Below are 25,636 nucleotides of genomic sequence, written 5' to 3' on the forward strand. Positions count from 1 at the left end.
TGGAAAGAGAAGCACTGAGCTCTATTTTAAGTATTTGTTTTCTTGCCTTTAAAGTGGGAAGAGAAGCACTGAGCTCTCTTTTAAGTATTTGTTTTCTTGCCTTTAAAGCACATTGTTGTTTTTTTTTTTAATTGCTGTATCTTTAACACTGGCAATGCTCATGCTAATCAAAAACACTTGTTCTTGGAGTGTGACAGACATCTAATAAAGAAATATAGAAATTAGGCTGAACCATCTATAAAGAAATTCTATAAAAATTCAATATTAATGATCCATTTCAATCTTAAACAATAGATTTTTATGCATCACTGATGAATCAGTCAAATACATGTAATATTCATTGTTACTTTTGACAGAAAAAACAAGTAATATGCAATCTCTATCCAGAGGGCCTTTCTCTCATTTCCCACAGAATTCAGCCATTTGCCCATATTTAGCTCACCAAGCAAATAAATTAATCATTTTTTCACTACTGTTCCTGCAAAAAAGAATAATAAACACTAAGTCTTGAAAGATTTCCAGTAAGTCAACATACCATGTTAGTCCCAGCCTGCATTTATTCTTTGCATTCACATAAATTAATCAATGATGCAACAAGCAGCTTTAACTGATGTTTTCAGTAATTTGGACAGGGCCAGTCCAGCCAAGTAGTGGAGTCTTAAGAGCACAAACTGGAACCTTGATGTGCAGAGTGAGTCAAACCTGGGCACTGCAGGCAGCAGAGGACAGCAGGCAGTGCTGACCCCAATGCCCCATTGCTGCTCTGAGTGCTGCTGCCCACAGCAGACCCTGTCTGTGCTCCAGAGCTCTCCCAGGGCTTGGTGAGGGGCTGGGGGCACTGCAGAGGGGCCGGGTACAGCCCCTGCACCCCCAGTGTCTGGCACTGCCCACGGACACAGCCCTGTCTGTCTGTCCTGCTTCATGCTCCTGCCTCTGGGCATTGCAGAGACCACACTCATCTTTCTGCTTGGGCCTGTGCATCTGATTATTGGTTTCTACAAATAATTGAAGATACTGATTCCTTGGCATTTAGTTTTGTTTTAGAAAATTATCTCATATTTTAGTTTTCCCTGTTTTCTCAGAGCACAACTTCTCTGCCAAATGAGGAAATTCAAGATACAGTTTTTGTAGGAATTAACATTTCAACAGCAGATTAAACCCCAAAACATGGGACTCATAGTCAGCCACAAGTGTGATGCAGAAGGCAAAGAACAGACAATTTTGAGAAGAGACACTGGGCAAATTCTACATTTAGAATCACACATTAAATTAGCAAGAACTGTCACTTTTCTTATTTTCTTTTTATTAACAGCAGTTCCAATGTTTAAGTTCAATCATCAGTCAGTCTCACAGTTCAGAGATCAGAATATCTGGAACTCCTTTGAGGCACATGGATATGTGCATTTCTTCCTCATACATTCCCCAAAGTAGCAATAACTTTCTTAACATTCACCAGCTCAAAATAGAAATGTACTGAAAACGTACAATTTATCATAAGTCTTAGAACACCTTGTCTTTTCCCCATATATTTCATCACAGCAATATGAAATTCAAAGTCTTTAAGGAGAGCATGACAATTTATTAGAGCTTCCTCTCAAGCTCTATACATAATGCTTTTTCAACCTTCTACATTCTTGTTATGGTCCTGACAAATTTCCCTCTGAGAGACAGAATCATCACCAAATGAAGTTTTAATTATTTAGCCCCAAACTCTCACAAAGTGCAAAAAAAATCAGGGTAAAACCTTCAGCATCCAAATTTCTAAGAAAGGTAGGGTTTGTAAGCTTAAACATTTAAATGTAAGGGGACTTTTATTTCAAGTACTGCAAAAGAGAAACATTGCCACTTACTGGCAGTACCAATGCCTTTGCACTATTTGTAGGCATTTATGTGCATCTTCAAATGCTCTGTTAACCTTTATAGTATTTGTCAATAAAAAGCCCCATTAACATTTAAACTGTGTATGTCTTCAAGCAGGAATCAAAAGAGAACCTGTAAGAAACAGGTTATTTATTACAGACTACATTATTGGGACTGTACACATTGGAGATTTCAAAGAAAGTCACATTCCTTACAGTTAAAAAACCCAAAAGGTAAAAAAAGGTTAAAAAAATATCAATCATTAATTGGGAAAAGGCTGAGCATGGCCTGAGCAGGAGATGTGACCACCAAGGGTGAATGGCAACACAGAGAACACAGTACAGCTTTGGGAAGGGTAGTGCAGCTTTGGCAAGAGTAGTGCAGCCAGCTGGAGCCACCTCAGGAACACTGGAGGAGTAAAGAGATCACACTGGACAGGAAACTAAAACTGAAACACTGCTTTTGCAGTAGGAACATCAGAACTTACCTGATATTAACAACTAACCTTACCTGACATGGAGAATTTGTCTTCATTGGGCAAAAACTTAATCAAAGATAACATAATCACTGGACAAGAACTGAAATCAGACAGACTCTTCAATCAAGCTGCTGAACTGGAAGTGACAATGACGTAAGTCACCAGCCCACCTATGTCCCCTAAAATTCTGTTTCAAGCAACACTGATTTAGCAGAATCCCTGTGTGCTGCTTCTGTAAAGTGAGTATTTCAAAAGGTAAGGAAAAATCATTCCAAAACCTAGAAATTGAAATTGAAATCAAGTATTATCTATTACCACTGTTTTTATAAATCATTAATAAGGACAGCATGACCTGTTCCAATGAAAAGAAAAAAAACAACATTAATTGTCTTCAAGTATGAGAGATGCACTCACAGTGACAGCAGAGGCATTCATTTAATCACTTTACAACACGGACATCTATAGACTCCATAGAAAATTTACAGCCAAAATGGAGCTAACGTGACAAATGGTGCTCATGTAGCAAAACCAGAAAACGTCAAGTCTGCAAATTCAACAAAGATGTGTTTTAGTGGCTTTGCCTCCTCAGGCTCCAGTCTGGCAGAGCACCATTCAGCCAGTCCCTCCTTGCAGCTCACGTCCGTCGCGTTTTCTGTTTCTTGGTTTGTCGCTTTGCGTCCTCGGAGCCGCCGGTGTCAGAGCCTGCCTGGCCCAGGGCACGCACCCCCTGCAGCCTGGCTGTCAGCTGCAGCAGCAAGGGAATCAGCTGGGGAACACAAAAAGGCAAGCAAGTCGTGGTTACAATGGTACGTAAGGGCTGAATGGTGTGGCTCTCTAGACTTGTAGCCCCAACCAGACTCTATTGCATCAATGGCACATCTATGGCAGCAAATCTGGGGAGGAATCAAACCAAACTTCTGGGAATTTCAGATAAACAATCATTTTAGGTTCTTAGTGAGAGGAAATCAAAGTGCACAGACAAATTTTATTTCTCTTTTTGGTAAAACAGAAATCCAGTCATATCAGAAAAGACTAGATAACGATAGCTTGATAACAAAGGGGTTGTATAGCAGGTATTTGTATTCCTCTTGAGAACTCTTGAACCAGGGAGAGTATAAAGCTAAAGAGACCAGACCTGAAGACTTGCAAGACCTCTTCCAGTCTGATTGTGCCTGAAGCCAATAAAACAATTATTTTCATTCCTATTATCACTGAGTCTGGTTCTCTGAATTTTAATGATGCTGCATTGTTTTTTTCTCAAAGTGATCAAATGGGAAACCAAAATTCAGCCATAACACAGGAACTCACCTTCACACTAAGCTTTTTTAAAGGAAGGTAATTGTCCAAAAATATGGACCAAATCTACATTGCAGCTTTTCTTATATCCCATAAGAGGGCTGTGACTGCACCTCTGTCTGGATAACAAACCTCACTGAGCACATGTATCCATGGACAGGACAGTAACATTTGGGCAGGAGCAGGAGCAGCCTGACCCACCTTATCGTGGTTGTACCCAGCCAGCAGCAGCAGCAGCGTCAGCGGTAACGCGATGTAAGACCCTTGGGCAATGTCTTGTTCAGGCAGCTTTCTCTGCAAACAGTGCAGATCATGGATTTTATTTTTTTTTTTTTTAAGTTGACTGTGAAATCTCTCAGCTCTAAGAAACATCAGCAATAGGATCATGAAGCACATCCAGTCCTTCTTATCTCACCTCCTTCCAAGCGCTGTTCTAGGATTTGCTTTACTTCCCACTTCAAAGCCACCGCTGGATCAGTCACTCATGTATTACCCCTTCTGAGGTGTCTGCTTTGTAAAGCCAGTTCACTGATGGTCAGTCTCCACTGACAGTCAGCCTGGTGTGCTTTGGTTTACCTGTCCCATGCTGCCCACACCTCGGTGACCCCACTACAGCAGCCATGCCAGCACAGAACCTTTCAGGCACATCTGCACCCTTCATTTCCTGCTGCTGTTTCACATCCCTCTCCCATTCCACTGGCAACTGAACACACAGCAAATCTAAATTAGTGCCACTCATAAACCTCTTTATAGTTACACTAACACTAAGCTTGGCCAAGAGCACAAAATACATGCAGGTTATAACACCAAATACTGCTCCCAAGGTGAACATTGGAACATGAAAATATTTAGTACTTACAGTGGGACTGAAGACCAGTGTAATGTGTTTATGATATCCAATGGCAGTGAAAGAAACCTGAGGCAGAGTGTAGTCATACTGTGATTTAGACAATGTAGAATCCAGGAGCACCACATAATTCTGTGGGTAAAAAATACACTCAGGCTACAGCATCAGGAGCAGTCCAAGATAAAATCACATTTAAAGACAAAGGACAGTTAAACAGGCTTCAAATCTTCCAAGACACTGATTAGTGCAGCATGAATACAGCTCTGCAGACACAAATTACACTTCAGTGTCCTTAGGGAAAAGAATAAAGTGATCTCAGCTAATTTTCCAGCAACATTCTTACCTCTCCATCTCGGAGTAGTGGTGGGAAATGAAAAAACAGGGATAGGCCTAAGTTGACTGTATGAATTGGGTTGTCAAGATTTTCACTTTTGTAGAGCTTCACCTGTAAGTGAAGGAAGAAGCACAAACAAAGCATTTCCAAGCCTGCACCATAATAGATATTTCAGACATCCCACACTTTCAGGGATAAAAGCATTTCCAAATTCATCATGTGTTTTTATAAACAGAAAGTTGTCAAGTAAGAACACCTGGAAATGTTCTAATCTGGGATGTGAAAAGTCACAAAAGAGTCTTTTTATAGAACTTGAAATAATTTCGGAACAGCTGCTGTCTGACATTTTCACACAGCCAGTGTATGAGAAGCAGTCTGTGCTGTGGAGCACAAAACTGCTCTCACTCACTTGTGTCTGGACCCAGTGTTAGCACAACTTTCAGAGACAAGAATGCCTGCACTGGAGGCCAGGGTGATGACATGCACCCTTCGACAGCACACATGCAGTACATGCAACACATAACCCCACCTAATATGAAGAAGGCACAGGCTTGGATAACTTCCATATAATCAAACTTTAACATCAATTCCTCTTGCTTAGGCTGAATTGCAAGGTTTTAAATTTCCCCAGGAAGATGGGACACAAGCTCAGGGGCTTTCAGTAAGGTGACACATTTTCCCTTCACACCTGCTCTGAGTGTTGGATCCTTTGGATGTCTCCCAAAAAACCCAACAGCTTAGCAATGAGATCTTGGCAGGTGAGATGCATAACAAACTAGCGTGAAAGAAATCCGAGCACTGCATTTATATTAGTAGGTAACATTTTATGGAGCTTTTAAACCTGAGAAATGATACTGTAACTCCTACCCCACTAACACCTCTTGCAGACACTTCCAGCATTTGTGCCCTAAGCCAAAAGGATCAGAGGTATTAGCAAGCTTTTTCAGACCACAGCACAGTGTCTGAATTTTGAAAATTTCAGTTTTCCTATCTGTCTCATACTGTCTATTATAATGTACTTTTAAATTCACATGTCTTGTGGTATCACTGAATTCACATGGTATCTTCAGGTTTTGACATACAGGTCAAAAATTTCAGGTATTTCAGGAATTAATGCAGTTCTCTGATACAAGGGACTCATTTAACCCTTGCTGTTTTGATGCCCCTACAGACAGAGCATCCCTAATCAGGGAAATATATCCCAAAATGTACAGGCCAACCAGAGAAGGTATTTCTTAAATATATTCCCATGAAAAATGGAAACATTAAAGCAAAACATCAGAAACACTGCAATCTTCATTCAATGTGGAATTCAAATTCACCTTCATTAAACTATTAGTTCTAATTTGAATTAAATGTGTGCTCTGGCTACTGAACCATTTCCAATGACCCTGCAAAACAAAAATCATTGTGAAAGCAGTAACAAATACACTTGACAAAGATGAAAGGCTTGAACTTACACATAAAGTGGAGAGATATTCAGAGGCTGTAATTACATTTCCACTTAAATCAAACTGATTAATTTGCCGGAACGCAATAATATTAACGTCATCAATGTCACTGTTCCCAACCTGCAACAGAAAACACACTCAGGTTTTCACCAAAAACTTTGGTTTTCACCAAAAGAAGGACAGTTAACAAAGGACAGCAACACAACTCTTAACACAGCACAAACATTGCTGATCATTTTAAATAAAAAGTGGATTTTGTTCTATACTAACCACATGGAAGCTCAAAGCTTTTTCACTGCAAGTCCCTGCTCTCCAGAGTGCACAGCCTGCAATTGCAGACTTGGGCATTAGCAGCATGAGGCTCATGACATTAAGCTAAACTAAAAATGGAAGTCTCAAAAGCACAAACTATTCTGGAAAAGGCTGAGGTACATCCACAGGACTGCCTGATCTCAGGACATTGGTCTCAGTATTTTGCACCTGTGCTGAGAAATGCACAGAGATGTTTATACAGTTGATTCATGTGGAGTATTTAACAAGATTCCACCAGTTTTCACTGCAAAGTTACTACTACATTTTATAAAGATAAAAGTGCTAGTCCAAATTATAATTTCACCTACATCACGACTGCATGATTTGGACCAAATAAAACATAACAATATTTCTCTGTCCATAACTAAATACAACTGTAGGACAATATGACAATTTATGACATCCTCAAGCTACCACTGCTTTGTTCCACATCAAAAAGAAATGTTGAAAGGAATTCCATACATTTATTCTCTTGTTTCTGGATGCACAGTTTTCATGACTGAAAGAATCCTTTTGACTTGTTTACTGTTTGGGCTTTATTTCACTTCAGTTTTGAGCTATGGTGCTGACACACAATATGGGGTCTGTTTTTAGGCAGCTAACTTGCTGAAAAGCACTTGTCTAAACAGAATGCCTTCACTACACTGCTGCTGACAGAACAGACAGAATGCCTTAGACAGACCCATTTCATATTTAAGTGATGCTACAAAAAAAGAGAAAAAATTACCTCAATTGCTCGATGCTGTGGTAAAGCTCTTTCAATGTGATCATTGCCTTCAGCTTTGAGTTGGACATGATACACACAGCCAGGCTGAAAGCAAAATTCAGATGATAAATCCCCACACTGAATAATACATACTTTAATTTTAGAGAGCAGTAAAGAGGATTTTCTGACACTCCATTTAAAATACACCACCCAAACAGATTTTACTCTATGCAGTTAAAGTTTTCCTTATCTCAAATAGAAAATTCAGCTCAATAACACTATTAGGAGTGTTTACTGTCAGAAAATAAGAAAATGCTCTACAGAACTTTCATTACTTTGTTGCATCAGTGTTAAATCATCTGCTGTGATGAAGGAAAACACAGGATTAAAATCTGATCAAACATTGCCTTTTACTTTAGGAAATTGTTGGTTCTTTCCATAATAGTGCCATAAATTCAGCTTCCCCATTCCCTGAAGAACAGCTTACTTCACATACATGCTGTGCAACCAACATCACACACACACCCAAAGTCCTGCTAAAAACAGGCTGTTGGTATCTTCACAGGAGAAACTAAACACCTCCCCAGATTCTTTTGCCTATGAAAATTCCCTGCTGGTCACCCAAGCACTGACCAGGGGATTGTGTCCTGTCACACCAACTGCTCAGTGTTTGTGGAGCCCAGCACAGTATGCTGCCAGCAAGTTCACAGACTTACACCACAAGCTTTTCTCTTCTCCTTTTCTCAGGCTCAATGTTCACTACTTGACGGTGTTTCTTCACACAGAGACACTCAGGGCAGTCTGAGTTAGCAAACATGATGGGAAAACAGAACCCAGTGGCTACTGAACAGAACCCCTTTCACTGCTCCATGGTCACAGTGACAAAGAAATGACAGACCCTCCTCCTCCTCCTCCTTACCCGAAGGCCACGGAGCCTGAATTTTCCCTCCTCATCAGTTATTGTGTCCTCTCCATAGATGCTGCAGTCCTCCTGTCCCACAGCTTCCACTGACACTCCCTGCTCAGGCTCTCCATTTAAAGAGGAAACTGTGCCATAACAGCTGGAGGTATAAAGAGAACAGTTGCTACAGATATGCAGATGTGGTTTAAATAAATATTTTAAAGACATTTTAGTGTTATAATTGATGGTAAAAGTACTTAATGTATTTACCACAGGATGAAGAAGAAAAGGGGTATTTATAATGTATGTGTAAAACAGTTTAAATCATCAGAATCTGCTGCAGTTCAGAACACAACTTTAAGAATCCAAGTTTCCTGGACTCCATCAACAGCAGTTGTTTCTTACCCCTGAGGGTAAGGAAAGCAAGGATCCTGATTCAGATATCTGAATTGGTCTACCATATCCAGAATAGTCCTCTCTTCTCCCACTGGAGGCAGCACAAACCACTCCCAGTGCCACTGAGACAATGCTTTCATAGCCATAGTTCCTCCTATAGCTTTGCCATCTGAGCTTAGCTATATATCCACAACCATGAAAAAAGGCCAAAAAAGTACTTATACACAGCATACTTAAGATAAATTGAGACTTGGAAAGTCTCCTCCAAACCTGCAAGAACAGAGGTGTGCTGGGAGGAAACACATGTGGCATAACACATCCTGATACAGCCCATAGGATTTTCCATGGATTCCAGCTCCACTGACCTGTAAGCTGTTCTGTAACCAGTTATCTGGATTTTGAGATTTTGTCCTTCCTGCACTTCAATCATTTGTGATGATGGTTCAAACCGAAATTCTTTCATCATGGGTTTAAAGTAATATTGCCCTGGGCTCTGCAAAGAGGCACAAAGCAATCTGTTTACTCACAGTGATGCAAAAACTCACCAACTCCAAACAAATATGCTTTGCAAGAGCTCTCTGGAGAGATGAAGTGCTCTGCTCCAACCACAGGTTAAACCTGTCACAAAATGTGAGCAGGCAAAAACAGGGAGCACATTGGACAATAAACTGATGGAATTCCACCTGGTGACAAAGTGTAAAGAGAGAAACTACAGCCCTAAAACGTTACCACAAGACCTCAAGGACAGGAAAGTGACCACAAAAGAAGGATGTCTGCAAAGAAACTATTCAAGCATGTCTATGCACATATAGATCAATAATGTAATTAGATTTCCTTCCCCCTAAAGACTCTCCAATGATTCTCCACAAATTGGCTTGTTTCATGTTTACAGACTGCAAATTAGTAACTGAGATCAATCAACATCATCTACAACCTGTTGGGGAGAAACCTCCTGCCATGTTAGATTTCACATCTTTCACTTGCTAAGATTTTAAGCGCTGTTTATTCTCAGGGATCTGCATCTCTCATGGTGGTTAGAGTTTCAAAGGACACCTGGCACTCAGGAGAGCCCTGTTTGGGAGGGCAGAGTGACACAGCCCCACACACAACCATGGGCAGAAGAATCATTTCAACTCACCAGATTGGAAAATGTCAGCATGCCATCGTCCTGTGTGAGGAGGTTGGAGCGAAACACCCCTCCACTGAGGGACAAGAGAACTCCAGCAAGAGCCTGGTCATCCTCTGATTTGATCTGTTTTTGAAAAACCAGTAATTTTAAGTGTAAAGCCCCTTGCAGAGTGCACACAGAGTGGGCTGGCTCTGAGCACTCAGCTGTGAGCAGAACTCACCACATCTGTGCTGCCCCTCCTGCCAGACCACAGGGCTGCAGAACCCCCTGCTCCCAAGCCCTGGGCACTCACAGCCCATGGCACACCATGTGCAGCCATTCTCTACCACTCCACACAACACACAGGGAGGCCACCACAAAGCACCCCAAACACTGGAGCCAAGCCCTAGCTGGACTAGACTACACCTTGAGGGATAAAACTCATTAAAACAGGGTGGTACAACTCTATAAAAGCAAATTTGGAATCTATAAACCTTGTAAAGTATCTTCTGCATGGCAACTCATGGTCTACAACTGAGCTCATCCACTGAGATTTGTCTCCTCATGACAAAAATTATTATCCAAATAATAATAAATTATCCCAAAATCCCACACCTATTTATATTTGGAAGACATGGATTAACTTTTTGCCTGTCCAGCTCCAACCGCACACACTATTCATTTAGAACCCAAAATGTTCAGAACATTACCTCAAATGTCACCCCAGCAAGAGCAAAAGCTTTGAAGTCTCCAACTGTTCCCTCTACTGCAGTCAAAACAAAACCTTCCTTCTGAGCAGTGATTGTGTATTCCAGGTCACTGTGGAGAGGCCCAACACTTCAAATAAAAGGAGAACAGAACTTGTTTCAGAAAGAACACTTGGATATCACATACACATTGTCAAGTAACACTGCATTTTAACTAAAGAATCCAAGGTTCAAAACCAATCTGCACATTACCTGTAAGTGCCTTTGTCATCAGTGAAAACTGTGATAAGTGCAGAAGTTGCTCCCTTCTCACTAATGACAATCTCAACACCTTCCAATTCAGGATGAATTTGCCCTTCCAGAAATAGGCCTGCTTTTCCATGAATCTCTATCAGCTTCCCAGGACAACTCTCTTGGTCATTGTGAAGGGGATTTAAGACAAAAAAAAAGGTCGAGTCACATGAAAAGAGACACTTAACATTTCCTTGTGATTTCAAACAAAATATGTTCACTTAAGAACCTGAGGACATGATGGACACTGACCTAACAAGCAGCATCAATAACTGATGATAACCCTGACAATTTTGAAGTTTATCTTTTTTTGTGAATATTTTTTTTACTGTAATCTAGTGAGGGAAAAAAAAAAAAACTTTAAGAGAAACTTGAATTTGCTAACAAATTCAAAATAGGAAGCTTGTTTTTGCACAACTCTTTTTCTAAGTGGCAGTACTATGAACAATTCTGAGAATCTGGTGTAATACCCAGAATCCTGGCCTTCCTCTAGTGCTAGGTGGTTTTTCAGCACTTGGAAGAATATTCTGCTGATAAAAACTGGACTTGCATCCTCTATTAAATAACTTCCAAATTCCAGAATTAAACTGGCTCAAAGAAACAGCTGCAACTGAAACTTCCCTAACATTACTTTTCGAGTTATTCATATGTTTATCTACATACATTTCAATCATAAAAATCCAATCTTTTCAAACAATAAATTATTTACCTCCACTAACAACTGCTTCCACATAAGGTGGGTAGAAGAGCAGCTCTTTTGATGATGGTGTTACAGTAATTTTCTCTCCAGACCTGTAAAACACAAATAAGATATAATCAGAGGAAAATTGAATTAGCAGCACTCATTGTGTCACTGTCCTGTTTGACAGAAACACCACACAACAGTACTAAGAACACACCTTGTCCATTACTGGAGCTTGGTATTACCTTGCCCAATACGAAAATTCATATAAGAAGGGTCCTTGGAGCTCCTCCACCATCTCTTGCACTGGTGGCTTTGTTCCCTCCTCCTCCTGCCCCTTCTTTTCCCTCTCCTGCCGGCGGCTCTCGATTTCCGCCAGCTGCTGCTCCCGGCGCAGCTCCTGGACAGACCTCAGGGGCCCCAGCACCAAGGCAGGCTCGCTGTCAATGGAGGACCTGAAAATATGGAGAAAACAAAATCATCTCCTGCCCTATATGAGAAAAGAGCTTGTTGTATCTGTTAATTGCTGCCTTTACACCACTACAGACAAGTCCCAGGGTGTTTATTTAACCTATGGTAAATTTTTAGGCAAAAGGATCAGTTTGCAACAGTGCCTTTAACCAAGACTTACACTAAAAGAGAAAGGCTGGAATGTCAAATCTGAGAACAAGCTTAATACAGAAAGTACAAAATAAATAAAAATACTACTAAGTCTGGTTTTTTTCCAGAACTAGGAACTTCTGTCTCAGAACCTACCTCTCACGAGCAGAGAATACAAGGAGACAATAACTTCTATCACACATAAATACTTCCAAGAGCCAGAAATTCCCAGGAAAATCACCTATCTGCCCTATTCATTTGAACTACCCAGCTATTTTGTCACTGTCCACTGAACAGATTACTAGATAAATTCAACTAAGCTCTCAGAATCAGCTCAGAATAATGCATTTTATTTCACTCTCTCTGATCTTGCATCCTATCTTTTCTAGCACTTTCTTCTAGACTCCAATCATTCTTTGTATCTTATCAACACTCTTCAACAGTCTGAATTCTCAGTGAGGACTGAACCTAAATGACCACAATCACTTTTCCTACAGCCACTTTAGATTACCAGGATAGTTCTGTCTCCTGCTTCAGCCTTCACCCATATTCCAGTGTTTCTTTTTAAGAGACATAGAATATAAAGCCTTGATGAAACTTAGTGTGATAGAGCAATAATAACTTTCTCTGCAGTCCAGACACAATACAGAAAGATGTAAATTTTTTTTGTATGAAAGCCTATTAAAAATTTGTACAGGCACACACAATCTCAAGATACACATAATACATTACTATAGTCTTATTTTTAAAACATACCAAGCCATTATCAAGAACTGAGGAGAATCAGCTTTGCTTTTGGTTGAGGTTGGTTGGGGTTTCTTTGTTAACTCAAAGTTAAAGGGTCACAGCCATGGATCTGGTACACAGACTTGTAAAAACATGGCTTGCTTTCAAACCCAGAGCTGTTCCCTTTATGTTGATGGCACTTCACAAACTGGAATTCAGCTGAAAAGCTTGAGGCAGGATTGATCAGAGACATCTGTGGCAACTAAGCTGCCTTCAAAGCACTGGCCAATAGTCTCCAAAAAGCCAACAAGCTGAGAAGGTTGGTACAATATTCACCTCCTCACTGAGTTGTTTTTAGAATCCTAATGGCTCTCTGCTGTCTCACTGTCTCCTTTGCAGCTGCTGGAGTTGCCCAGCAGTTGCAGCGATGGGGTCATTAATGTTGGAGAACTCGAGGCTCTGCAAGTAATGTTCTCTGAAAAGATGTTTTCTGCACTCAAAAAAGCTTGAGAATCCATAGCCTAGAACAAGTAGACACCAGCAGAGTATCAATAAAAACACTCATCATTACCAGACACTTTCAGGCAGATCTGGCACCTCATACAATTAAAGCTGTTCACAAATCAGTGCTCCCTAGTGAGCTGTCTGTTCAGCTAAACATAAATTGGTGCATTAGTGTGCAATCACTCTGCATGTTTTTCCTTTTATAACCCTCCTCACACCAGTTACAATGCTCTAAAGCAGCAGACTCTCATTCTGAGTAAAGAAAAAAGGGAACAAATATATGCCAGTGTCTTAAAGAGCTCAGACCTAAGCTAAAACAATACTCCCTGAATTCTGAAACATCAGTTCATTAAAGTATATAAAAACTCAAAAAATCATTCCTTTTAACCAAGACACAAATGTAGGGAGGAGCAATGTTCAAATGATGAGAAAATGCTCAAAATGAGGCTGGACTTATCTCTCTCCAAAGAACTCAAAGCACATCTTAGCATTAAAAACCTCTTGCAGCCTAGGCTAGGATGCCATCCCCTTAGAAAGCAGCCACTGCAGCACTAAAACTGGAGTAAAGTTTTATGAGAGAAATGTCTTTTTCTTCCACTTTTTATAGCCCCATGATTTCTTTGTCCTTACTTAATGGTGACAGTCACATCCATCAGTTTATCAGTTACAATCGTGCCAAGGACATGGTGGCGAACTGCAGTGAGCGTCAGGATACTGGGAGAGGACCTGCACATCGAAGGAACAAAGACATGAATTCAAAATCTCCTTCCCAAATAAACAAATCTTACTTAGCAGAGTCTGTGCTCTCACCCCTGAGACTGAAATGCTTTATAAAAGATGATACAGAAATTACACAGCAAAGCTGTAGTGCTGGGATGGTCATGTCTTGGAAAGGGAGCATTTCCTAATTTGAGCCACAAAGCAATCCCTTCCTTTGAGCCTTCTGCTTCCTCTCAAGCTAAAGCTGATTTGATTGATTTCATATGTCAAACTGTCATCAAACACATTACCAGACCATAATCTATAAATAACTAATAAATTTGCCTGACCAAGGAAGATCAGCACTGCTTACTTGTGATAAGGGTGAACATTTATTCAGCTTGCAAAAAATGGGGTGAGCAGAATCTCACCAACAGAAGGTCATGGCACCAGTGACATGCAAGAGTGCAAGGGCCTCTTAGAATCTTACTGTCCTATCTTTTGCCTTTTAGCTCTCAGAAGTGAGCAACAATTTTCACTGAAGTAACTCTTCTGTGTTACAAAGCAAACCCAACACTAAACAGACAGAAGGCTGACAAAAACACCCACCTGAAATAACTAAAGCCTCTTTAAACTCTCTCATTAGTTGATTTTTGTTACTTTTAAGATAGGAAGGGCAAGAGAACACGTGTGAGACACCTTGCCAGAGCTTCCCTCTACACATGCTGCCCTGCTGAAAGCAGACAGGAGAAGGGAGCTTTATGGAGAATCATGCTGTAGGTGAAGGGGAGGAACAGTCACACTCACGTGTCATAGGTGTAATACTCGTGCTCAAACTGGTGGCAGGAGCGTGGGGTCACCTCATACACACCTACAAACAGCAAGGCAAACAATGACCACTGAAAAAGTCAATTTTTAGAGCAGAGGTATAGAAACAACTGCAAAATTTGACTGTGTATCTGCTGCCTTTCACACAGATACCTTATAATGTGTCTGACAAACAGAACCTAAATGAATGAGATTATTTTAACATGACCTTCATTTATCAAAGATTAAATACTTCCATCACCAAGAAAAAAAAATAGTAACATTTTATTTCTGGAATCTAGATTTGGTGAAGGACTAAACAGCAGAAGAAATGGAGAATTCTAAAAACTTAGAACAGATTATTTATATACAGATGTAATTAAAACAGTGCCTTTCAGAAACCACAACAAATTTTTTGTTTAGTTCCCAGTAGTATTAGCTAACTGGTTATTTTTCATTTTAAAACTAATATTTTTAAGCTTTTACCTGGCTTTGAAAGACAGAATCTATTAACTCCTTTGGACAGGTTATAAACACCAACATTCTCTGGTCCATTTCCATCCTGATAAAATTCCTGTGAAGCCACAGCACAATTCACTATTAACAACTACCAAACAACAAAATGAAAACACTATTTGCCTAAAGATACATCAATGCCATCTCTTTTGTAACACCTAACATCTCAAGATTGTTTTACTTAAAAGCCAAATCTTGAAGCACTCTAAACATCAATGTTCCACGCTCTGTGACCCTCTAGAGACAGGAGAAAGCCTTGATTCCAAACATAACCCAACCTGCCTTCAGAAGGTCATTAAAAACATACAAGAACATTTGTTTCCTACATACCAGTGTGATTGCATGAGAAAGAGAACACCTCAGCATATATCCAGTCTGCCTGAATTCTACTCCTGACACATCTTCCTCCAACACTTCCAGTTCCAAAGATTTATTCTTCCAGCACCAGTCTTCATGTGCAATGCTTACTGGAATATACACCACACAAAGCATTTCAGAAATGTAAAACCGAGTAAATAGGGGCAGGTTTTGGGATATGAGAAATTTGTGTCTCTCTAGCTTCCCTGGCAATAATCTGCAAAGGTAAATACACAACAATGCCTGTAGTAACAGACCTGGCTCTCAGCACTGCAGCATCACCAGGAACCCAACACATTTATCAGGAAAGCTGTGCTATGAAAAGGAATAATGAAGCCTGGCCACCCTGGAAGGCTCCTCAATGGGCACTACCATTCTGACAGGCAAAGCAGCCTAGAGGACATCACAACCCAACTCAAATTTAATCTGGTGGAAAGATGTTCCCACTCCTTACAAAGAGTGCAATCTATATACTCCTTCTACACCTTTTCCTGGAAAACAATTTATTTTCACAAGCAAAGGCAGGCTGGCCAAAATACAGATTGTTCTCAGGAGCAGCACTCTGGAATCAGAACTAGAGTCTGTCCCTGTTCTTAGGCTTGGGACACTTCCCTCACACCAGCCATGCACACCCTAAAACTCAGGAGAGCAGTAACCTTTGGGCTCACACAGTGTTAAACATCCAACATTAAGAAAACCTGATGCACTGTTGTAAGGTATTTTTCCAGATTCTCTCAAGTCTCACAACTGTGTTAGGCATGCTGCAAAAGGTGTCCATGATAACAGAAGTGCTCAGATTAGGTCACAAATTGAGCTGCCAAGGTGCCCCCAGGCAGTTCCCCTGCTCCTACCTTTGTACTTGCCCGGGAGCACCCCCTCGAAGGTGAAGGGCACCGAGTCCTTGCTGCCCTGCAGCTGCAGGCTGCGCTTCTCCCCCTGGCGGCTCACGGCCTGCAGCGTCACCGTCAGGTCCCCGCACGCGTCTGCCAGGGAACACAGCCCGTCAGGGGCACCCCAAACACTGCCAGCCACACCTAAAGGAAATGTCAGCCCCCTCCCAGCACAGCATGCTTCCTGTTAAAACTTGTTTCTTAGGCACATATCATGGGTTTTTGCATTCTGTAGATTTTGAGACTGTTAATCATATTCTTTTATCTAATGGAAAAAATGAACCTGAGAGCAACATGAAATCCCTGGGTTCACCTCACTCTGCAGAGACTTAAGAGCTGAGTAAACACCTGAGACGCAGAACACAAAGTGCAGGAGGATTCAGAGAGGAAAAAGGAAGGGTAAAAATGACAAAAATCAGGCTCCAATCATCATCTGCTAAAATCAGTGGGTAATCAAGGAAAATAGCAGGAGAGAGGAACCTTAGACTAAAATAAGACAAAAAGCTTATGAAAGAAACAAGGGTTGAAAGCTTCTACCAACAGCTTCAGCATCTATCCTACAGTTTTTACGTGCACTGCTTTTTTCTTTTTCTTGTAAACTTCTTTTTCCCCTCCAGTATTTCCCTGATTGATGTATCCCAAGCACCAGTCAGGACCATTTCCTTCCAGAACCCACCCATCTTCTGAGGAAGGAAGACTTGCTTATCCCTAGCAAGTCTCAAAAGGAAGTACATAACTTACTCCAAACTTACTAGGCCACAACATCTCCCAAGGAGAGCTGCTTTTTCTATGTGCTGCAAGTTACATTTACTTATCTGCTGATGGGACCAACCATAGTAAGGGTCTTGATGTCAACAACACTCACTCACACATGCAGTGCTGAAGTTCTCCATTCCATTGCCATTTCACTTTCACAATGGACTTACCTAAACAAGAGATCTTCCCTGAGACAGATGCCAGAAACTGAGAGAAGGTCACATCCATCACTGGTCTGTCAGTAACAGTGACAGGGAACATTTTGGGTTTCAAAGCCAACCCTGCTCTGGTCTCAGCCTCTGGAATAATTACCTGTGGAGTACATGACATCAAGGCATCACCACCTTGCAGACACCAGTCCAAAAACACCCACTCTGCTGTCTTCAATGCATTTATCAGAAATTAAAAAATGGAAATCTACTGTAAATCCCAGGCAAAGCAAAACCAGCCTCTCCAACATGCTTTCCAAAATTTCAAAATCTTCTAAAACACCATGACAGTCCTACAATGAAGAAATGAAAGCTCATTCTCACCTGAACATTGTATGCACCGGATTTTGCCTTGAAACAAAATGCTCCATGAGAGTCAGTTTCTGTTGTAACCAGTGATGCTTTGTCTTTGTCTTCAGGTATCATGGTCACCTTGTATTTACTGATCTGTTTGACTGTGTCAGGGAATCGAGTAACTGAGATGCGGCCACACACGCTGAACCTGTTATATAAAAGCCACTCATCAGAACAAGTATCTTGATTTGACAAAGATGATAAAAAAAAAAACCCTTGTTTTAGAACTTCCTTAAAAGTAAACCTCACTATGTTGAGGTAATAACACCTGAATTGGAAAGGATTTCTCCTGAAAGAGAGATTTGCAAGCAACTTGCTTCAATCTTCCCTGCCCCCAAGCCAAGCCCTTTTTCCTTTTTTTTTTGTTTCGTGCTAAGCAGGCAATGGATTTAGGATTTTGTGTTAGGCAGGCAACAGATTTCTCCCCTCAGGTTTTAAATAGTTTCAAATGTTCTGTGACAAAAACTTAAAATATGATAGGTAATCCACTGGAACACAACCTTGGTACACCTACACTTGTGAAAGCACAAGACAAGATGACAAATTAGAAGCTGGTAAGTTTTGTTCATTGCCTTCAACAGCACAACATATTTAGTTACTGAATAAATTGTACCCCATCATTGAGCAGCACACAGGGTTTTTTCTAATTGGCTGACTATGTCTGTATGAGCTGACAGCTATTTGACTCAGTAAATTCCAAGTTTTCACTTCTCCAGAACACTGCCACTATTTCCTCCTCTGAAGTCCTGGACACAGAACCACAGCCCTTTCATCTTCCTCAGCTCAGGCTGTATCTCTCACCACTGCACAGCCTTAGACACACAGTCAAGGCATCAAACAAGAAAAAAAACAATTCAGGTAAGGCAACAATGACCTTGAGAGTGAGCAGTAAAACGCAGAGGTTTGGTACAGCACTGCACCAGACAGCTGTGTGACTCCAGATACCCTCCTCCTGTGCAAGAGTCAAGTGGCAGAAATCTTCTCTGTTGCTTTCTTGGTTCACATAACATTCTAAAATTCCTAATTTACCCATGCCTTAGTGTCTTCACTTGCAAGGAAGAGCTTATTAAGAGGATGCTCTAAACCTGACCTATTATTGAGCAAAATACTGCATACAAAACATGCACTCATGCTGCCCTATTTACCTTTAATTTCTTCAGCAACATTTAGCTCCTGACAACACAATTCTGGGCATGGCATGGAAATGATCACCCATCTTCACAGCCTCATCCACACATCAAACTGCATTTTCATCCTGACACCAGTCCTTACCCTGTTGCAATGATGTTTGCCAGCTGAGGTGTATTTGGTGCAATCTTCACAGTAATGGTATCAAAAAACAGGTGTTCTTTCCTGGCATGAATTGTGTATGTACCTGTTGTGATGTTCTCAAGGCGGAAAGAGCCATCAGCTTTTGTCTTCACTGTAACAAACAACAAGAGTTAAAAACCAGAGCATATGTTAACCTTATGTATCAACAGATCCAGAGGACATGCACTGCTTTAGGCTATTTGTAATTCATATTACACATAAAATAGTTTTATGCTTTTTTACTAGATGAACCTTCATTTCTGTATTTTAAAGTACAATCTGGCATATGGTTGAAAGCAATTAAGAAATTTTCAACTGCCAAACAAATGAATATTTAATGCTCTCATCTAAACCAGAAAATGCAAAATTTATCAACTGCATGAAATGCACTTCAATATTTCAAATAAATTGCAACAAAAGCAGTGTATTGTCTTGAAGGGTTAATTCCACATCATACACTAGTCCTGTACTTGAGTCTTATAAAGGCTTCCCTGTAGTAACAAAGATCACTGCATACCTTTAATCTGATTGTTCAGAGTGACAGTGGCATCAGCAACTCCTTCTCCTTCAGGACCATTCAACACCCTGCCTGTGACAGAGAAACCCATCACATGGAAAACAGGCTGAAATGGGAAAAAATCAACATCATTCTTTACTCAGGAAATGCAAACATACACCTACAGCAATCAACACCATTTTCTCCCCACACACATATAAAGGAAACTTATTTACAGCTCTAGGAAAAAAATGTAACAGGATAATCACTGTGAAAGTACAAAGTGATCTCCAGGCAAACTGCTCCCCTAAGTACAAAACACACATTCTCAATTTATCTGCACTGGTACAGCCCAGAGGGCCACAGTCACAGATCATAATGCCATTACACAAGGCACTCTGGAAACCAGGAAAACCTACAGGCCCTTCTCCAGAGATGTGACAATCTCAACAAGGAAATACAGGCAGCCTGGAAGATTACTGCCTGTTTGCAACACTGACATGAGAGTGAACACAGCAGACAGCTCTGCCCTATGTTGTTTCTTCCTGCTAAAAGAGACCAAAGTACAGAAACACAGCACAGTACTAGAAACTGTCTTCTACCCGCTGTGCATAAACAAGTGCCTTCAACTTCTTACAAAGTTTTTCCACAATTCAGCTGCTTTCTGCTAAAACCAGTTAGGCTTTTACAGGAATGAGTGGCACAAAAGGATTATTCCCTCTGGAGGCCTTACCTCAATCTGTAAACTGTCATGCTCTACAAGGAAGTCCAATCTGGATGGAGCAACATCAAAGGTGATTCTCTCTCCCCTGTAGAATGGGATCTGAAAGAAGACACAAGGCTTTGACTCCCAAGCTGTGATGACAGAATGGTTTTCCTCTACAATGTTTCATGTTCTTACTGACATCAGGCACCTCTACCAAGGGTCAAATGAGCTGTAGACCTCCTGGAAATTACTCAGAGGCATGGAGACACAAATATGGGCAATATTTCAAGACTGATGGAAACAATGAAATTATCAGAAAAGAAGGAAAAGTAACTCTCTAGTCAGAATGCAGCATACTTGGATGTGCAAGAGCTTACAGACAGGAGACTGTATGATTGCTAGAAAGATTAAAGGAATGAGAGAAGCCTGAATCCCATTTGTAGAGCACAGACTGAGAATGCAGGAGCATCACTCCAGGCAGTGCACAGAGAACATGCTCCCACCACATCCAGATGTAAGAAAGAGAATGGGAACAAAAGGAAACAGCTTAAAGGGGAGGAGGTACCAATAGCACATTCTGGTTTAGAAAATTAAAGTTAACAACCCACTCAATAGAAAAGCAGTGAATTTCTAGTCACTTACCACAGTGTATTTCCCACTTGGCAGAGAAAGGAAGCTGAAAGATCCATCTTCTTTTGATACAACATTGCACAAATAGGATAAAGACTCATCTCTTGATTGGAACCCATCCACAGGAGAAATACTGCAGCCCACAACATCCTGTAGTAATACATGTAATACAACTTTCTGTCTCAAAGAAGAATACAGAAAGTAATTGGGGAGGAAGAGGGATACAGGAGGGTTCAAAACACTCAACTGTGAAAGACTGATGGGAAGTATAAAAACATTTTAGAGGCAAAGTTTGATGACATGGCTTAAAATTAATGTATAGGTAAAACAGGAAAAAACAGCAAATAATCAACTTTATGGTAACAAGGACAGACAACTGGAAAATTCAACATCCCCAAAACTGTACTATGTGTCTTAAGTGACTTCAGTGCTGTGGACAGGGTTAACATTGCAGAACAGAGCTCAGCTCTACATGGCCAAACGTTTCACACTCATTTCTTAATGCATTTGTAAGGTGGCAATAGAAGCTGTGGAACTTTGTCTTCCCATCAAAAGGGCAAAGAGTAATAAAGATGTCATTCTGAAGACAAATTACAGCTACTGTACAATGAATTATGAAATAATTCCACGGAGGTCATGTTGGATTACAAGGGCCTTGTTAGGGAAAAAAAAGAAATCACACAAAAGAACCAAACACAAAAATACAGTTTAAGAGACTGTACAAGCCAGTGAAGGACAGATGAGTATCAGGGCAATATGAATCTAAAAGCTATTTGGTTCTTCTTATTTATAGCCATACTCATGTTGAAAAGGTACTGATCAACCATTACCTCTTTGGAGACTGAAGAGGAGAAAAGGAGAAACATGACCCCTTTCATGGGTTCTCCATCACTCCTCACAGACCCAGAGACGTTGTAGCCTGCAACAATCAGGGGGCTGGCAGCGTAGGCATTGGAACTTGCCACCCGTACCACTGTCCTGGCCTGAAATACAGAAACAAACATTTTCATCACAAGCAGGCATCAGGTCTCATTTGCACCACCTAAAAACAATCAGACTGCACATTCAACAACAGGAACAGAAGCCAGAGCAGCAGAACTCAAAGAGGGTCTCCAGGCTACTCAAGACACTCAAGAAACTAAAGCAAAGATACTTTCTAAAACATTGTTTTTCCTGCATCACTGATTTAGGAAATGGTCAGGATATCAGAGCTCCTCAAAAAGCAAGAAGTGTGGGAGGGAAGGATTTGAGCTACAATATTCTGGCAAAATGTATGGGATAGAAGATGGAAAGCAAAAGCAAAAGCTCATTTTGTCCTTCCCTGGCTGGCTTCGCTATCTCCAAACTGGGTCTGTACGAGGCAGTTTCTTGACTACCTGAATTAGATGTAGAAAAACTCCAGTAACCCTGTCCACCCACAAAGCCCCCTCCTCACTCTAACTGATCCAGACAAGGTCTAGCAGATCCATCCTCTCTATGCAGGCAAACCAGAACTTGTGTAGGTTCTCACCTCTTTCAGCATCCACGTAGGATGTGATGCAAAGATTTCGTATTCGCCAGGAAGCACTTTAAAGAAAGCAAACCTGCAAGGCAAGAAAGGGATTATCTCTTCAGAAACAGCCACAAACATCTGTTCACAGAAAAACAATTCAGACTCTATTCACATGTTAGAAAAAATACTTCAGAACTCTTACAGTCCCAGCCAGTATGGCAGAATTGAAAGGATTCTGTGCAAATGAACAGATGAATTAAGTATGCACCACCCACACTCACTTTCCTCCAGGTTGTGTAATAGTTGTTTGTATGTTTATGTCACTGCCAGCATTTCTCAGTACAACCTGAACTCCAGCAGGACCTAATGTCTGACCTTTGCTGAGAACCTGTCAAAATAAAAAGAAACAGAAGTATAAATGAATGAAAATAACATGTAGAGCTGAATTTGAATGTGTTTATGAAGGTTGAATTAGCATGAAGTGGAATAAATGAAGATAAAGGAGTCTCACCTTTCCATTCACAGAAAATCCTGTGAACACAAAGTTAATATCACCTCCCTTTGTGCAAATGTCATTAATGCCATCCACATGGATGTCTACACTGGTTGGTTCTGGAAGAGAAGAACGATGAAACAGCATGAGAGTTAGTGAGAGAGCAACCACAAAGAAACTCTGCTTCAGCTTTCCACAACTGCCACAGAAGTTTATTCATTCCAGCATGGCAAGTGTTGCTCTGGAAGCCTTTCTTCAGCACAGGTAAAGCAGCCCAAAATCCTGACTCTGAAAATCCTCCTTCCCTCCTCCCACTGCACCCATTTCTGTCAAAAGCCCACATTCCTTCAAATCAGTTCAAGGGTTACTTTGTCAGTGTCTACCACCCAGCTTTACCTTCCCCAGGTACAGTAAGCACATGCCAGTTATTGAACCATGAAGTATGGTTTAGAGGTTTGGAAAAGTGCTCCATTTTCCCTGCCAGCTGCACTTTAGAGATAAGTCCCACACTGCAGATACAGAGTCCTATTGTAAGAAGACATACAACCACTTACCAAAACTCCACCCTAGGGGAGGCTCAATTTTAAGAATGAAATCCCCCTGAAAAAATAAAAAGCAATAACTGTCTTTATTGATCTAAATTTAATTTAGCTAACAAATGAGAAAGAAAATCAGAACACAAGCATCATGCTGCAGAGAGGAACACAAGACTCGGGTGCACCAATATCCACCATTCTCCTTTCCTCCTGCTTATGTTCAAAGCAGCTGCCATATCTACCCAGACAGGCTGGGATGCTGGGCTCACATCCAGCCAAGAGCAGAAATTAAGTATCACCGTGTTTATCCTGCTTCCAGCACAAACCTGGCTCACAGTCAAGCAGCTCAGGGCTAGAAAGTGTTCAAATCTACCTCCACCTGCCCCAACAGATGTGCTCTAAATCAGCCTTTGATATTTCCATTGGGTCATCCTCGACCATTCTGCCCAAACATGGGATATCAACATTCCAATCCTCTTAAAAGCTCTGATCCAAAAGGGTATTGATCAACACAGGGATCCTATTCATATCACAGAGCACCACATGTGTTCTGCCACACATATTCTGAAGTTCATCCCTGGAAAGGCTCAAAGGCCCAAGAATGAAATCACCAGGATCAGAAAGCATGTTACATTCTTAGATTGGGAAGGGAAGTAATTATTTGTTGGCTGGACTACATAACCTTCAAAGGTGCCTTCCAACCCAAACCGTTTTGTGTTTCTATCTCTGAAGCCTAAGTTAACTCCTTAAAAGAGCAAAAACACCTTGGCTTGTATTTTATTTAATTTGAATGTAAACACCTTTCCAATCTAAGCAGACATCAAATTACTGACACATTCTGAGTCTCCTGGATCATTATTTCCATTAAACATTTTTAATACCTGTAATTAACCATTCAGGTTATTTTCAATTCAGTCATACCAAAACACCTTCTCATATACATTTATTTCCATTTCTATAGGTATAAAATCTGAAAGTTTTATCTGTACTCTGCAGGAACCTGTACTTTTTGTGCAGTATTTGTACAGTTACAGCACACAGCTGCTGGCAGGAATTCAGGTTCCCAATGTTGCAGTCATCCCAATAAACAGCAAAAACCCAATACTGCAGCCACAGTTAGCCTTTTCTCTTCATAATTAGCACTGGGAAACGAAGTCGTTGCTTTACAAAAAGAAACGGCTGAAACTTTGATCCAAACCAAACTAAGTGATGTCCTGATTCAAATGTTTCATGGGTGGGTGTTGCTCTGAGATTGAATCTGCCGGCAGATCGAGGTGGAGGCAGCTGCTGCCTCCAGCTCAGAGGGGACAGTGCAATATTTGTGGGGTATTTGTGTCTTACCTTGTCATAGAGGGGAATCATGAAATACCCATTGTTCGGAGCACAGTCTGTCTGGTATTTCAGAGTACCATGTTTTGTATATAACTTAATCTAAAAGAAACAAACAAAACAGACACAAAGATATATTTTTTAAAAGGCGAGGAGTGCTGGAACCAGGCACTTTCTAACCCAGTGCTGTAACACAGCAGCAGCAGCCGTGCCAGGGGGCAGCAGGACACGGTTTATGGCACGCAGGCTGCAGAGTGCCACGGTGAGGAAGAGCCGCAGCTCCACCGCCACCGGTGACCGCGGCCCGGGCGGCAGCGTCCGGCACGCCCGGCAGGCAGCCGGGACCGGCGGGGCGGCGGCGCCCACCTCGATCAGGGAGTAGTTGATCTCCACGTCGGACTTGACGAAGCCGCCGCAGCCCACGACGATGTCCTCGGAGCCCCGCGCCAGGGCGCAGCACAGCGCGCAGAGCAGCGCGGCCGCAGCCCGGGGCCGCATCCCCTCAGCGCCGCCACCGCCCGCAGCCAGCGCTGCCGGAAGGGCCGGGCCGGGCCGGGCTGGGCCGCCACAGCGCCTCCTGCCGGTCCGGAGGGCTCCGGGCGCTGCCCGGGGACGCCCCGCTGGACCCGCCCCGGCCCGGCCCCAATCCCGGCCCCATCCCGGTCCCGTCCCGGTGATGCCTCCAATCGGGATTATCCGTCCCCAGCTGCCCCTTAGCCCTTTGTAGGCGTAGCTGGTGCCAGGTCACTTCGACAAAATAAATTCATTTCAATAAAGAAAATAATTTGTGTTTCAAGCACTGCGTAAAGTTGTATCTCATTAATATAAATATGCATCAGGTAGGAGGAGAATATGT

General features: G+C 41.5%; 1 protein-coding gene across 1 annotated transcript; it reads right to left on the reverse strand.

Annotated features, from left to right (window-relative positions):
- Positions 1 to 1,282: 1,282 nt before the first annotated feature.
- NOMO2 (NODAL modulator 2) lies at positions 1,283 to 25,298 on the reverse strand. Its single transcript, XM_063171940.1, has 31 exons — positions 25,147 to 25,298; positions 24,793 to 24,882; positions 23,470 to 23,515; positions 22,934 to 23,034; positions 22,704 to 22,810; positions 22,441 to 22,513; positions 21,761 to 21,913; positions 20,943 to 21,080; positions 20,328 to 20,417; positions 19,616 to 19,721; positions 19,060 to 19,210; positions 17,758 to 17,935; positions 17,395 to 17,536; positions 16,430 to 16,561; positions 15,552 to 15,688; positions 15,192 to 15,279; positions 14,706 to 14,769; positions 13,830 to 13,925; positions 11,615 to 11,824; positions 11,397 to 11,479; positions 10,649 to 10,808; positions 10,400 to 10,526; positions 9,720 to 9,833; positions 8,947 to 9,074; positions 8,204 to 8,345; positions 7,306 to 7,389; positions 6,276 to 6,386; positions 4,825 to 4,926; positions 4,494 to 4,613; positions 3,836 to 3,928; positions 1,283 to 3,104 (listed from the first exon to the last, which is right to left on the reverse strand). Exons 1-31 carry the CDS (start codon positions 25,276 to 25,278, stop codon positions 2,973 to 2,975), a joined length of 3,630 nt encoding a protein of 1,209 aa, XP_063028010.1. The 5' UTR covers positions 25,279 to 25,298; the 3' UTR covers positions 1,283 to 2,972.
- Between the last annotated feature and the right edge of the window lie 338 nt (positions 25,299 to 25,636).

Source organism: Melospiza melodia, chromosome 18, assembly GCF_035770615.1.
Source record: "Melospiza melodia melodia isolate bMelMel2 chromosome 18, bMelMel2.pri, whole genome shotgun sequence".
Classification (NCBI taxonomy): Eukaryota; Metazoa; Chordata; class Aves; order Passeriformes; family Passerellidae; genus Melospiza; species Melospiza melodia.